Source organism: Bos javanicus, chromosome 14 (assembly GCF_032452875.1).
Source record: "Bos javanicus breed banteng chromosome 14, ARS-OSU_banteng_1.0, whole genome shotgun sequence".
NCBI classification, from domain to species: domain Eukaryota; kingdom Metazoa; phylum Chordata; class Mammalia; order Artiodactyla; family Bovidae; genus Bos; species Bos javanicus.
The window spans coordinates 20,778,463-20,794,964 of NC_083881.1; the positions used below are offsets into that span (position 1 = coordinate 20,778,463).

General features: G+C 39.7%; 1 protein-coding gene across 1 annotated transcript in view; it reads left to right on the forward strand.

The window, feature by feature from the left end:
* The window catches only part of SNTG1 (syntrophin gamma 1), a 418,678-nt gene that overhangs the window by 320,512 nt on the left and 81,664 nt on the right, over positions 1-16,502 (forward strand). The window contains exons 9-11 of the mRNA XM_061438726.1: positions 790-892; positions 5,511-5,593; positions 13,305-13,435. Of these exons, the coding sequence (XP_061294710.1) occupies positions 790-892; positions 5,511-5,593; positions 13,305-13,435 (317 nt within the window). The remainder of the gene's footprint in view (positions 1-789; positions 893-5,510; positions 5,594-13,304; positions 13,436-16,502) is intronic.

Genomic DNA, 16,502 nt, shown 5'->3' on the forward strand with positions numbered 1-16,502 from the left:
TATGATGATCATTTTTCTATAAGTTTAATAACAAATTATGTCCCCGTGGTTATTAACTGCTTCTTCACTATTTACTCTTAATTCTCTTCTTAGTCTATGTGAGTTTTTAAAATTATAGATATACATATCTTTTCTAGATATGTTTGCTATAAATAATCCTCAGCTTTATGAACTTCTTTTAATATTGCTAACATTTGGCTTGTTATAATATTTTGATAAATGACTATAATTTAACTGGTAGAAATAGACATAGTAATTCTATAATTTGGAAAGTGTGGAGAGTTGTTCTATATTTTCAGAGAAAGAGAAGAAAATATGCAATGATATAATGGAAAAGCAATACCTATTTATTCTTTGCGAACGTGTGTGAGTGCACTGGAACAATTTAATTAGAATTAGCACTCTGGTCAACATCTGCAGGGTAATTTTCTCATAGATCTCCAAATAGTGCATCATGGATGTTCAATGAATATTCAGTAAATTCATAAATATAGATCTTTCTGTAGACTTAAGATAGACCATAAACTCAAGAGAGTCTTGATAAATGTAAATGAAGGGCCATCACATCCTGTGTGAACAGGGACACAGAATGGTGGGGGAGGGAGGCTGTGAAGGCTGAGTGCCTGCAGCTTAGCTCATTCATCCTGTGCACCTCCCACTGAATGTTTGCAGCCACATCACAAGATGTGAGAGCTGGAAAAGACCACCCAGTACTTTAAGCTGCTGCAATCACAGAAATGTTTGCCGACACACTGATAGTGGTATCATTTTTATTATGTTTTCTATTAGGTTCAAGTTCTTCGGAATGCTGGAGAAGAGGTCACCCTGACAGTCTCATTCTTGAAACGAGCACCCGCTTTCCTCAAACTGTCACTGAACGAAGACTGTGCATGTAAGCATTTGTGAAGGATAGGTAAAATGCTCAAGTCATGCTTGCTTTCTGAACCATTATTTCCTGACAGTAATTAGTAGCTTCTTTTCAAAGTTGGGATTTCTACCTGAATACAAACATTTTGTCTTGATGTCACAAAGCGTTCAATTAACCTTTCTCCAAAGGGAACAGCTGTTGGTTTTGTTTCAAAATGTATTCACATTTAGCTATTTTCCAACTATAATTGGGGAAACATTATTTATTTTAAAATGTGTCATATTAAATATATACATTTTGTATCTCTATTGAATTTCATTCATAATGTTTGATGAATATATATTCTCTAAGTAGAAAGCAATATACTCTTATTCAACTACTGAATTTACTAAATAAACATTTACACTTAATCTGTCCTGATGAAAATATGGAGATTGAAGGAAGCCCTGGTCTATGTGAAAATGCAATAATTTTCATAAGAGCTACTTAAAAATTTCCATATCTATTTGAACATTATGAAATGAAATGCATACGTCTTACAGGTTTTGCTAAAATCAAATAAGAGTATATTTTTAATGAAGTTTACATGAAATGAAATGCAAAGATCCTCAATTCTCAATTGGATCAGTTTTGACAAACGCATGTTTGCTTAGTCCACATGCATATAGCTCATAAAATGGTTCTGCTGTGCATCTTCCTATAAATAACATTCCCACAAAAAACCACTGACTTGATTTCTTGCCATCAAGTATTATTTTTTGCTTCTTCTAGAATTTTATGTAATGTAATCAAGCTGTTTTTATTTTTTTACATCTGGCTTCTTTCATAATGAACCATCTCATGTTACATATTTTCAGAACTTTTTTTTACATTGTTGCGTAGTGTTCCACTTGTGACTGTAGTAAAGTTGGGTAATAAATTTTCCTGCTTATAGGCAAACAGTTTCCGGTGTTTTGCTATTGTAAAGAAAACTGCTATAAACAATCCTGTACAATGATGGAGAGTCTTAGTATTTTATGTCACTACTATAACTGGTACTGTAAGTACCTAGGAGTGGAATTGCTGAGTGACAAGACAGATGTGCAATTAACTTGCTGACAAACTGCCAAATCTATTTCTAAGATGGGCATATATTTACAGATCTCTCAGTGTCCACTCCAGTGTGGGTGAGAGTTTTGGTTGCTCTGTATTAATGCAATATGTGATGGTCACAATTTCTTCAGCTGTTCTCTTGAGTTCTGGTGGTATAAGATTGAAGTTTCAATTTGCATTTCTCTGAAGACTGATGATGATTTGCTCCTTGTCGTGTGCTATTTGCATCTCTTATTTTGTGATGTGTCTTTCACCCCTATTTCTATTGGTATGCCTTTATATTATCACATTGCAGGAGAATACAAGACTGCTTATAAGCCTTTTGTTAGTTATGTGTGTTACAAACATTTCACTCATTTTGTGCATGACTGTATTTTTTACCCAAGGTGTCTCAGTTTGTACAACTCTTTGTGAGAGTTTGATTTTATTTTTATAAGATCTAATTTATCATTTTGTTGTTGTTTTTGTTGTATATGCTTTTAGTTTTTTGTATCTTCTCTAAAAAATATTTGCCTACCCCTTGGTAGCAAGGATCTTTCCCTACATTTTTGCAAGCAGCTTTTCAGCTTGATTTTTTGAAAATAGATTTATTTGTTTATTTGGCTGTTCCTGCACACAGGATCTTTGATCTTTGTTGAGGCATCTGGGACCTAGTTTCCTCCATGCAGGATCCAACCTGGGCCCTATACATTGGGAGCATGGAGTCTTAGCCACTGGATCACCAGGGGAGTGCCTATAACATTGATTTCTATGTTTAAGTTTATAATCTCTCTTATAGTAATAACATTTTGGTTCTGAAGTAGGAATCAAGAATGAAGGAATCACCATCTTATTTCCATTAATTTATGCATACTGTATTCTTTCAACAAAACCACAGTGTTGATCATTGCTGCTGCTGCTGCTAAGTCGCTTCAGTCGTGTCCGACTCTGTGTGACCCCAAAGATGGCAGCCCACCAGGCTCCCCTGTCCCTGGGATTCTCCAGGCAAGAACACTGGAGTGGGTTGCCATTTCCTCCTCTAATGCAGGAAAGTAAAAAGTGAAAGTGAAGTAGCTCAGTCGTGTCCGACTCTTAGCGACCCCATGGACTGTAGCCCACCAGGCTCCTCCATCCATGGGATTTTCCAGGCAAGAGTACTGGAGTGGGGTGCCATTGCCTTCTCCAAAGTTGATCACTGCAGCTTTATACTACTTTAAAAAGTCATCCAGGGTAGGTTCTTCAACTTTGCAATATTTCAAGCTATTTCAATTTGTGTTCAGCTATTCTAGATCCGTGCATTGCTGCGTACATTTTATAAATAGCATATCAATTTTCATATAAAAAGCTATTATGATTTTGAATGTGACTAGATTGAATTGATAAACAATTAGTATACTTAACACCTTAACAACTTTAAATCTTTCATTCCACAAACATATCTTTCCATCTCTTTATATTTTTTTTTCTGTCAATATTTTAGTGTTTCCAATGGGAAAGTATATCATATCTTTCATTAAATTTAAGTCCTTTATATTTTTGTATTTTAGTGTAAATAATATTTTAAATATTTAATTTTCCAATTATCGGTTGCTAACATACAAAAAACAAGCATTTTTATATATTGACATTTTACAACATAGCTTAATTTCCTTACTAATTCTAATAAGATTTTTTGTTCTTTGTAAAAATTTTTCTACATATGAAGTTATGTCATCTACAAATAGTGAGTTTTGCTTGTCTCTTTCCAAGCTATATTTCTTTAATTCCTTGTTTTTTCTTGATTATGCACATAGTAATGGGGTGGTCCTCTAGCAATGTGTTGAATGAAGTCCTGAGTGCAGATGTCCTTCCCCTGTGCAAGATACTGGTGGACACCATCCAGCTTCTCACTGTTAAGTGTGCCATCAGCTGTGGGTGCTCATAGTTGCCCTTTTTATTATTAATTTACTTAATTTATTTTTAATCAGAGGAAAATTTCTTTACAGTGTTGTGTTGGTTTCTGCCATACAACAATACAGATACAGATCAGCCATAATTATACATAATTCCCCTCCCTCTTAAGCCTCCCTCCCTCCCCATCCCACCCCTATAGGTCGTCACAGAGCACCAGGCTGGGCTCCCCGTGTTGTTCAGCCGCTTCCCACTAGCTGTCTACTTTGCACATGGTAGTGTGTGTATGTTGGTGCTACTTTCTCCCATCACCCCACTCTTTCCTTTCCCCACCGTGTCCACAAGTCTCTTCTCTACATCTGTGTCTCCATTCCTGTCCTACAAATAGGTTCACCTGTACCACTTTTCTAGATTTCACATATATGCGTTAATATACAATATTTGTCTTTCTTTCTCTGACTTACTTTGCCCTGTATAACACAGGTGCCTTTTATTGGGCTAGAATAGAAAGTGAAAGTCACTCAGTCATGTCCAGCTCTTTGTGACCCCATGGACTATACAGTCCATAGACTTCTCCAGGCCAGAATACTGGAGTGAGTAGCCATTCCTGTCTTCAGGGGATCTTTCCAACCCAGATGTCGAACCCAAGTCTCCCACATTGCAGGTGGATTCTTTACCAGCTGAGCCACTAGGGAAGCCCCAGTTAAAATATAGGCACCCTTCTAATCCTGGTTACTGAAGATATTTCTTTTTCTTTCTTTGTTTTAGAAGTTAATGTTGAATTGTGTCAAATATGTTTTTCATCCATTGAGATACTACATTTAAAAATTTTTTTCTGTTGATATGGTAACTTTTTAAAAGTTGATTTTGAATGCCAAATAAAGCTTGCATCCCTAGGATAAACACCATGATCATGCTGTATCTTTATAGATATATTACAGGTTTTAATTTGTAAAATATTGTTATTATTTTTTAATCTATGTTCATTAAAGATTTCCAGATGTATTTTTCCTGTGATGTTTTAGTGGGATTTTGGTACCAAGATTATATATCTTTGAAGCAATTACTAAATTGTAAAATCTTAGAAAATCACAAGTCTTTATTTTATATTACTCATCTTTAAAAATAGATATTTGTAGTTTTCTCATGAGGATCTAATATGAACTATTTTAGTTGTAAATTGATTGCATGTCAATGAAGGTGCTCCCAGTGACAGTGTACACAGCAAGAGTGATTGTGAAGACAGAGTACTTACAAACTTTGCATTATGGAAAATTATGGTAAACATACACGAGATTTGCTAGTACATTAGTACAAAAAATTAAGTAGGACTTCATAGCCAAACAAAATCTTGCACCATTTTAAGTATGGTCCATAAGAATAGGTCTCTTCGGGTAATAAAGTAAAATACTATTTTTATAAGGTTGAATGCTTCCCTTAATAAAACCTTAATGCTTCTGAAATCAAAGATAAATATTTGCAGGTCTCTTTTAGGATCCACTTTAGTTTTCATTTTTATTTTTGTTTACTTCCAAAACTCTGGCTTTGACATAAATAAAACAGAGATAATTTTACTCCCTGGCTTGCATGATACCTGAAGTGACCTGAAGTTCACGGGACAGAAGATGTCCATGCAGAGCAGGTGGGCTTCTAACCAGCAATGCTCTGACTCTTCCCGCAGGTGCACCGAGCGACCAGAGCAGCGGCACCTCCTCCCCGCTCTGTGACAGCGGCCTGCACCTCAACTACCATCCCAACAACACAGTAAGATGCCCAGGGCATGGTCCCCACTAATGAGGAGGGAACCTAGACAAAGCCCAGGGTACACGGGGTTAGAATTCGCTCAAACTGCTCTGGGACCTGGCTTCTCTGACAGACTTGAAATCCTTGGCTGCTTTATTTTTTCAGAATTATGCTAATCCAGGGAGGAGGTAAATAAGTAGGTCTGTTATTTTTTTAATGTCATTTTTCTCCTCTCAGGTCTGCACTAAGCCCTTTGTAAGCTGTAGAGACTTAACTTTGAAAGAACATCATAAATCATTTTATAACATGGCATCTTGTATGTAATTTGACATAATTTGTTATCATTTGAAATTATTTTTCATTTGAAATTATTTAACAAAAAGTAGCTATATAATTTGTGATATATTAGGATTTCTTAGCCACCTTCACACCCACCAGGGAATTAATGCAAAGTGATAAAGATGAAAATCTAATCTACACATTGTGTAAAATGTGAGGGATGTTAAACTAGATCTGTATTTAATAATTGATAAAATCAGCATGTTGGTTTTATACACATTTAATAAAGTGCTGATTTTTATTTACCACCTGTACTTTGGAGTAAGCAGTTCTTTTTCTTTTATAAATATTTTGAACTTCCTTGTATTTCACCCTTTGAAACATGCACACATTCTAAAGACAAAACGAATCCTTCCGGTTAAATGTAAGATGGTCATTACCCCTGTGCTCACAAACCTGAAGAGAAGCAGAGCTCACTTACGAAGAATTTTATTTTTCTATTCCAAGTATTAGGATGTATAAGATGTGGAGCTTCTTCTGACCTGTATGATTCACTCTCCATTGGAAATTCTTGACCTCACTGTGGCATTTCACTTCAAAGTCCTCCTTCTGAACATCTTCATGCCTCTGGCCTCAGTGCACTGAACCGCAAAGCGTCGGTCTCAGCCAAGTCCAGCAGGCTCCCAGTCATTTTCCTTTGCCTTTTTTGTTCTGAAAGAGGACCATTGGCACCACCAGGGTCGTCTCTCCAAGAGTAAACCAACCACATCCGGTACTTCACTGCCCTTCTCTCTCACTCCTGTCACCAGAGAAGTAACTGTCACACGGTGGAGAATATCTAAAATGTGGTCTTCAGAAGGCGGCAAGGTCTGAATGACTCAAACAATGAGCGCATGTGTATGAAGTGAATACAGGCGTCGGTCCGCGCGCCCGTCAGCTCCATCTCGCCGCCACAGCCCAGCTTCCACCTCCTGCATGCTCTCATCCATCCCTGCGGTCAACATGCTCGTGACGCCTCTGCTGTCTTTCGGGTCCTTTCACGGGTGGTGCCTTGACCCCCACAGCTGTGAGTCGACCGCCTCCCCTCTGAAAGGAGCCTCTGCCTGGAATCAGGGCTCAGTGCCCCATCCCCACTGTGGCTGCAGCCAGGGATGCAGACATGGGGCACTGAGCAGCCCTCCAGCCTTGGCAGGCAGGCGATACAGTGTCCACTCCGCCCGTCAGGAGCCCACATCCTGCCAGGTTCCCTCCTCATCCCCTTCTCCGGAGACCTCCCCGATCTGTCCCTCACATCAGAGCCTCCATCTCTGCTCTCTCCTGAGAGGGGGGAAGAGCTGTTCTTCTGCAGAGCTGAACAAGCTGGGTGACACGTTATTCTAGTCCCTGCCCCATACCCGTGGACCCCTCTGTAATAAGGAGACGGAAAGAGGAAGGTCAGTGGGTGGGAGCCATTCAGGCTGCTTTATTCTCTTCCCATTACATACACAGCAGTGACTGTGGATTGAGTTCACCACTTGTGCCTCAGTGTGGAGCTGGAGTCAGTGTTTTCCTTACAAATACCTGACTGCGTTAAGGAAACCACTCAGCAATTCCACAGCACAACTGTTCCAAATAAATCCAACTGTCAAATCTTTAAAAACTCCATCATCATAAACTTTTCTTTCTGAGTTATGTCTTTCCACTTCAAGAGGCATGTTTGATTTCCATTTTTAGCGTTAGGATTGAACATTGTTTGACTTTGCTAAGGATCTTTAGGGCTTCACAGGTGGTGCTAATAGTAACAAACCTGTCTGCCAAGCAGGAGAGGTAAGATGAAGGTTTGATTCCTGGGTCCTGAAGATTCCCTGGAGGAGGGCATAGCAAACCACTCCAATATTCTTTCCTGGAGAATCCTATGGACAGGGAAGACTGGTGGGCTACAGTCCATAGGGTTGCAAAGAGTCGGACATGACTGAAATGACTTATCACACACATGCATGCAAGGATCTTTAAAGGAATTAATAACACTTGCAATGTTTTAGACAATAAGAATCAAGACACATATAAATTAAAATACAATAAAAGTAAAGACAATTATTGCATTGCATCTCAATCAAATGGATATTTACTGAGAACCTACCATGTGGGGATCTGTCTAGGTGCCATGGGAAACAGTTAATTATGGTTCCTGACCCCAAAATGTTTAAACCCCAAATCTACAGGCAAATGTGTGAAATAAACTGTAACATTAGCAGAAAAAGAACAGTGGACATTAGCATCCTAATATCAGAGAAAGGTCTGCTAGAGACTATGAATATCTGACTTAATTTAAATCATCCAGAATTGGGAGACTTCATACCAAACTTGAGGCTGCTCAGGAATTAGTGGGTCACGCAGACTTGGTGGCCAGTTTGGGGAATGGAGTATGGTCTACTCAGAGATTCATAAGATTAGGAGCCTGTGTCCTTCTGGCTTGTCACTGATAATGAGGTACCTGGGAACCTGGACAGCAGGGTGCCTTGTGGCACATGTTCCTGGAACGTGCATTGTGGAGTCAGGTCCCTAGGAGAAGCATCAGTCCTGGCTGTGTCTAGTCCTCACTTCTGTCCCAGCCCAGGGATGCTGTGTTCAGTTCCTGCGGCATATTTATTTTCTGAAGCAGATTTTGAGTAAGCAGATACTGTTTGAGTTTCCTGAAACATGGCCTACGTATTTAAGACAACATTTGAAACATATGAGAAAATAACACCTGATGATACGTTAACATCACTCCACCGCCTTACATAACAGTATAGCCTAGTCCTCCCAAGGACTTGAGGTCACTAATTTTAGGACACACGAGATTCTCCCAGTTTGCTCATCAAGGTGAAGAGAGAGTTTGCCTTGTGCTCACCAGGAGGCTTAAACTCAGGTGACTAGCTCACCAGTTTCTGAGAAACATTCTGACTATTCACCTTTAATCAGTGCTTTCTATGCCAAGTCCTTAACAAAATTTGTATCTGAATTTTGCCCTACGTGGGCTTCGCTGGTGGCTCAGATGGCAAAGAACCCGCCTGTCAATGTAGGAGATGGGGGTTCAATCCCTGGGTTAGGAAGATCTGTTGGAGAAGAGAATGGCAACACACTCCAGTGTTCTTGCCTGGAAAATCATATGGATAGAGGAGCCTGGTGGACTATAGTCCATGGGGTCACAAAGAGTCGGACATGACTGAGTAACTGACAGCACACTTTTGCTCTGTATGCATTTCTACTTTGGCCTGATCATTGTTCTTGAGATCTTGAATGGGAATATACCTTGAAATGTGTTACATTTTGTAAAAAGAGTTTATTTTTTAATTAATTAATTAATTTTAATCAGAGGCTAATTACTTTACAATATTGTGGTGGTTTTTGCCATACATTGACATAAATCAGCCACAGGTGTACATGTGTCCCCAATCCTGAAGCCCCCTCCCACCTCCCTCCCCATGCCCGTGCTCTGGGTTGTCCCAGCTCACTGGCTTTGATTGCCCTGTTTCATGCATCAAACTTGGACTGGTCATCTCTTTTACATATGATAATATACATGTTTCGATGCTATTCTTTCAAATCATCCCACCCTCGCCTTCTCTCACAGAGTCCAAAAGTCTGTTCTTTATATCTGTGTCTCTTTTACTATCTCATGTATATGGTTGTCATTACCATCTTTCTAAATTCCATATATATGCGTTAATATACTGTATTGGGGTTTTTCTTTCTGACTTCACTCTGTATAATATGCTCCAGTTTCACCCACCACATTACTACTGATTCAAATGTGTTCTTTTTAATAGCTGAGTAATATTCCATTGTGTATATGTACCAAAGTTTTCTTATCCATTTGTCTGCTGATGGACATCTAGGTTGCTTCCATGCCCTAGCTATTGTAAACAGTGCTGTGATAAACATTGAGGTACATGTGTCTCTTTCAATTCTGGTTTTCTCAGTGTGTATGGCCAGCAGTGGGATTGCTGGGTTGTATGGCAGTTCTATTTCCAGTTTTTTTAAGGAATCTCCACATTGTTCTCCTTAGTGACTGTACTAGTTTGCATTCCCACCAACAGTGTAAGAGGGTTCCCTTTTCTCCACACCCTCTCCAGCATTTATTGTTTGTAGACTTTTTGATAGCAGCCATTCTGACCAGCGTGAGATGGTACCTCATTGTGGTTTTGATTTGTGTTTCTCTGATAATGAGTGATGTTGAGCATCTTTTCATGTGTTTGTTAGCCATCTGTATGTCTTCTTTGGAGAAATGTCTGTTTAGTTCTTTGGTCCATTTTTTATTGTGTTGTTTATTTTTCTGGTATTGAGCTACATAAGCTGCTTGCATATTTTTGGGATTAATTCTTTGTCAGTTGCTTTGTTTGCTATTATTTTCTCCCGTTCTGAAGGCTGTCTTTTCACCTTGCTTATAGTTTCCTTTGTTGTGCAGAAGCTTTTAAGTTTAATTAGGTCCCATTTGTTTATTTTTGCTTTTATTTCCATTACTCTGGGAAATGGGTCATGCTTTTATTTCCATTACTCTGGGGGGTGGGTCATAGAGGATCTTGCTGTGACTTGTGTCAGAGAGTGTTTTGCCTATGTTTTCCTCTAGGAGTTTTATAGTTTCTGGTCTTACTTTTAGGTCTTTAATCCATTTTGAGTTTATTTTTGCGTGTGGTGTTAGAACGTGTTCTAGTTTCATTCTTTTACAGGTGGCTGACCAGTTTTCCCAGCACTATTTGTTAAAGAGATTATCTTTTCTCCATTGTATATTTTTGCCTCCTTTGTCAAAGATAAGGTATCCATAGGTGTGTGGCTTTGTCTCTGGGCTTTCTATTTTGTTCCATTGATCTATATTTCCGTCTTTGTGCCAGTACCATACTGTCATGATGACTGTAGCTTTGTAGTATAGTCTGAAGTCAGGCAAGAGTTTATTTTAAAGCAAAGACTGTTAATGCTACTTTTCCCATTTGTGCTATTAATATTATAGGAAACAACATTCTTGACATTGAAGAATAAATGTTTTGAAAGTTAGTTATGGGCCTTAAAACCATTAAAATCTTTGTGTTGTTAGATCATTGTATGCAATCAAAAATAATTCTGGCAGTTGTTACAGAAAAAGACTAGAAAGTAAATTTATATTCTACTGTCATAATTTAAGCAATAAGTATAAATCATTTTCAAAAGACACCAGATATTTCACTGTAAATAACAGATCTGTAAAATGAAATGCACTAACCTTGATTATTTCAATAGCTGAAGTGGGAGTTATAACATATTTTTTATGAGAAAGAAATGTATGAGGAAGTGACATTTTTCAACTTTGATACTTAAAGACTCCAGGTTGAGGTGCTATATCAGGAAGGGTCAAAGGTCATGTGTATTTTCATACCTGCCAGCACACAAAGTCTATAAAATGTAATTGGTAAAGCTTATCATCCTCTCCTATGGTGATTTCATTCTCCATATTCCATTTCCCTTGTCTTTTATGTTCTTTTACTTTTTCTGTCCATTTGTTCAGGGAACAATGGAGTGAGAGGAGTTCTTTGTGCTTTTCATGAACAACGAGGGTCCGTCTGTAAATAATTTGCCTGAAATAACTTTGCAGAATTGTGAAATAATCAAGACAAAAATCTGAGTCATTCTTTCCATCATTTAAGCTCTGATTATGAATGTTATATGTTGCGCTGTGGGCCACATGTTGGCTGTGGAGTCAGAGAGATATAGGTCCGAGTGGATCCTGACACTGCTGCTGACCAGCTGGAGGCCTCTGGTCAATGCCTGACTGCACAGCCTCCCAGGTGGGGCCTCAAGCAAAAGCCCACAAGTGGGTTTCTGCCTCTCACTTCTCTGGGCTGCTTGGTTGGATCCAGCCTGACCAAGGAAACCACGTCAGTTTTCCCCAGGATGTCACATAGGATGGTGGTTTCAAGTACCCCTGTGCAGAAAAGACTTAGGAGGAGTTGTGGGTTTTGTTGGTGACAGCCATGACTTTGGAGACTGATGCATGGGTGCAAAGACTTGGTGAGTGACTCTCCCAGGACTCATCAGTTGGGGAAGCATGATTCTGAACCCAGGTGGCTTCATTCTAATGGGGGTCTCAGCCCTCTTCCCCTGGTGCACAGCTACTGCCTCACCTGGGCCATGTGCTGACTGTCTGTGACATCTGACACGAGGAAAAAGGGGATGGTTGATGTGAACCCTGGGTCTCTGCATCTCAGTCACCACAGAAGCCCTGAACGCGACCATCCTGCACAAAGGCTGAGCCCCCGAGAGACTGGACAACAAGGGGGCCTCTTGACCGTCTAAGCCAGACCTTCCTTCTGGGTGCTCCAAACTGCTCCAAGGATTTCATGGACTTTCACTGGCACAACTGTTGACAATTAACATAGTAATACCAGAGAGCACTCAACCTTTAGTGAAAATAATGGAAGATTTTTTTTTTTGCTATAACCAATTTTTAAGAAATTAATACCAGAAGAAAAGGTTAATAATATCTAGACTCACAGAAGTTCAATATTTAGACTAAAACAGAATCTCCTTCTAGTATCATCACTCAAGAATGAGAGAATTCTTACCTGGGAAATCCCATGAACAGAGGAGCATGGTGGGCTACAGTCCATGGGGACACAAAGAATCAGACATGCCTGAGCACCCATCTATACACAAAGAATCTCTAGACTAGAGAGAAATCCACGTCAGCAGCTCTCTGATCAAACTGAGCCTTGGCTGGTAGAACCCAGGCCAGCCTACGCACCATCGTTCCCTGTACTAGAGCCAAGGAGAAATCCAACAGTGAAAGAAAATGAAAGAAACACTGATCAACACCCACTGAAAAGCTCAAATTTTATTCAAATGTACGTCTTCTCTGTACAAAAGGAAAAAAACACAGACTTTTTATGGAATTTAAAATACATGGAATTTCAAACCAGTAGTGGTTATCTTAACATAACTCTAAAGCAATACAGGAAAATACGAACATTTTAACATAAAGTTAAATAAATTGACAATGATTTCCTTGAGTACTGTTTGAGAGTTGTTTTAGAGGAATATTCATTCTATTCAAAAATATTTTTAACTAACCAATGAATCACAAGCCCTAGTAATGTTTTGTACTTCACAGATAGAAAATACTTGCTAATTGAACTTTTTTTTTTTTGTCACCTACAAGTTCATCACAGTTGACCCGTCTTTGCATTCTTGAATGGATTCAGTTGTCCCAATTTTATTTTTTCTCCCAGCTCCTGACCCATTATTTTCATATGTTTTTCACTCTGATTTTTCATCTCAACGATTCCCTCCTCACTTTCTTATAGGATTCCATTAGTGGAGACATTAGAAAATGTAATTTCATTGCCAGTGAATATGGATATCCCATGGTATTCTGTCCCTGTCTTTGGATTGCTTAGGGGGAAATAGCCCTATGGTGGAAGGGGTTTGTGGCCGCGATGCTGAAAGTCTGTTTTCCTTTCAGGACACGCTGTCCTGCTCATCGTGGCCCGCGTCCCCGGGGCTGCGGTGGGAGAAGCGGTGGTGCGACCTGAGGCTCATCCCGCTGCTGCACTCACGGTTCTCCCAGTACCTGCCCGGGACCGACCTGAGCCGGTGAGTTCCACGGGCACTGACAGCGAGGCCTGGTGTCTGGCTGGTGACGGGACTGTGATTCCTTGTTCAGTGTGCTTCCAAAAGTGGGAAGAGGGCCAGGTAGCAAACACACCTCAGTGCAAGTGGTGGGCATGGGCTTGGCTCGCTTCTCAGCCCTGCTGACCGAGCCCTGGGAACCCTCAGACACCAGCTCTACCCCTGTGGCCGTCCCCACCGTGGGGCCTCTGCTCCATGGTTGGGCTGGCCTTGCTGCCACCAAGGAGGGTGGATGGCTGGGGCCGTGGACACTGTGCTGTTGCTGCAGGTGGTGATGAACCCCCAGCTCTCCGTGGAACCTGCTCACAGAGGCAGGGATGGAGGGGAAGCTGAGGGCAGTCAGCCCCCGCCCACCACCTCACCCCATCTTGGGGAGGACAGGTGGAGTGGGGCCTGAGGTCCCTGTGAGCCAGAGCGGTCAGTGTGGGAAGAGGGTAGAGAGTCCAGCAACCCCTCCTCGGGTCACCTCGCTCAGCCCAGCAGCTGCAGACTTAGGTTAGAGTTGCCGCCGTCTTCCACTTTAGCCTTCCTATCGATGTAAGGTGTAGGTACACTGTGTCACATGACCTTAATTTGTGTGTCCTAATGATGTTGAGCATCTTTCCACATGTGTATTTATCACAGGAAGTCCTCTTTGGTGAAATATCTCTTTGTTTTTTGATCATTTAGTAAATTGGCTTTACTTATGTATTTTTACCATTTTATTTTTTACTGTTGAGATTTGAGAGTTTTGTATATATTCAAGAAAAAAAGTCCTTTGTATCAACATGCTAGTTTTTCTATTCTGTTTTTTTGAACTTATTTTTGATTTTCAAAGTAATTAAATATTTAAAATTTTAATATTCCCTCTATTATATCACTATATATACACCTTTTATTTGGTTTTAGTTATTGTCTAAACATTACACCATATGTCTTAGTCCTTCCAGGCTGCTGTGACAAAACATGGCAGATAATAACCGCAATTGTTGTTCTCTAGTCACTTAGTCGTGTCAGACTCTTTTGCGACCTCATGGATTGTCGCCCACCAGGCTTCTCTGTCCCTGGGATTCTCCAGGCAAGAATACTGGAGTGGTTTGCCACTACCTCCTCCAGCGGATCTTCCCAACCCATAGATCTAACCTGTGTCTCTTGCCTTGGCAGGTGGGTACTTTACCACTGTGCCACCTGGGAAGCCCCAGTACTCGCAGCAAACAACAGAAATGGTTTCTTACAGCTCTGGGTGCTGGAAGCCTTGGTTTAAGGCATCCAGGTCATGGCTGAGTCCTCAAGTTCTTTGACGAAGACCACTCCTAGTTCGTGCCTGCTGTCTTCTCCTCTGTCCTCCCTTGGGGTGGGGCCAGGGGTCACTCTGGATACTCTTTTATGAACTACTGACCTTGTGCATGAGGCCTTGACCCTCGTGGCTTCAGCATCTCCTCTTACACCATCATGTTGGTCACTAGGATTTCAAACTGTGACTAGGAGGTTTGTCACCAACACTCAGACCACCATGCACGATTTATTAGTGTTTAATGCAACTTATTTTGGAGAAGGAAATGTCATCCCACTCCAGTATTCTTGCCTAGAGAACCTGATTGACAGAGGAGCCTGGTGGGCTATAGTCCAAGGGGTTGCAAGAGTAGAACACGACTTAGCAACTAAACCACCACCAGTACAACTTATTAATTTTACCTCTTTCAGGAAATTCTAGAAACTTAAAACACCTTAACTAATTCCTTTATTTCTTTCTTATCTTTGTGCATATTTCTGAAGATATTTGAATTATATTGTTGTTGTTGTTTAGTCGCTGAGTTGTGTCCAACTCTTCACGTCTCTATGAACTGCAGCACGCCAGGCTTCCCTATCCTTCACCATCTCCCAAAATTTGCTCAAACTCATGTCCATTGAGTCACCAATGCCATTCAACCATTTTATCCTCTGTCACCTCCTTCTCCTCCTGCCCTCAGTCTTTCCCAGCATCAGGGTCTTTGCCAGTGAGTCAGCCCTTTGCATCAGGTGACCAAAGTATTAGAGATTCACCTTCAGCATCAGTCTTTCCAATGAATATTCAAGGTTGAATTATATATGTATCTTAAATTTTTCAAGATTTTTTTTTTGTTTTCAGATAACTGTTGTTCAAATATGCCCTACTTTTAATCTTTCTGCTTCTGTTTATTTTTTTCTTTTGGATCTATTTGTCTTCTGCTTTAAGAAGTTTCAAAATATTTCTATTAATGGTATTTTTAGTGTGTGTATTTGTTCTTTTGTTTTTACTTTAAAATTTTTTTGTAGTTAAATGATGTAGAAATGTTTAGCTAAAGAAATTTATGAGACAAAGGAAATTGTATAAATCTAGATGACTTCTTCCATTTTTATTTTTATGACACCTCAACACATCAACAGCTTTTAGCAGTTGAATTAATTACACTCAGTGACTATGACAGTAATAAGCAGTTATAAACACAACACTCTTCTGAGTGGATTGCACAACAATTCAGATTCAAGAGCTAATTTATTGTTCACTCATTCACTCAATAAATATCGATTTAATGTCTATATGCAAGATGTTGTGTTTGCTTCTTTCCCTGAAGGAGCTCATGGGCCAGTGGCAGTTGAGAAAATGAGGGAAATAAAAGAGAAAAGATAAATTAGTGGCCCATGATGACAAATATACAAAATTGTTGAACTTGGATCAAAAGCCAGGACGTTATGTGTTGGTTGGTTTTTCCAAGGCCCATAATTTTAACTTTAGTGATATAATACCTCTCATTTTTAATTGCAACAAAATTGTGTTACTGTCATAGCTATTGTGTAAATATGAATTAAAACATCATAACATTTTATCAATAATAAGACAGTTTATGTTCGTTATATAATAATGACTTGGAAATATGTGTTTCGGTTCAATTCTGAAGTATCATAATATTGCAGAACATTTCAGTGTCGGGAGATTAGAATGGGAAGGTTATTAAGGAGAAGAAAGTGCTTCTTTGTATTAACTATAGAACAGAAATCCTGAATAGACTGAGAAACAGATTAATTTCCATAC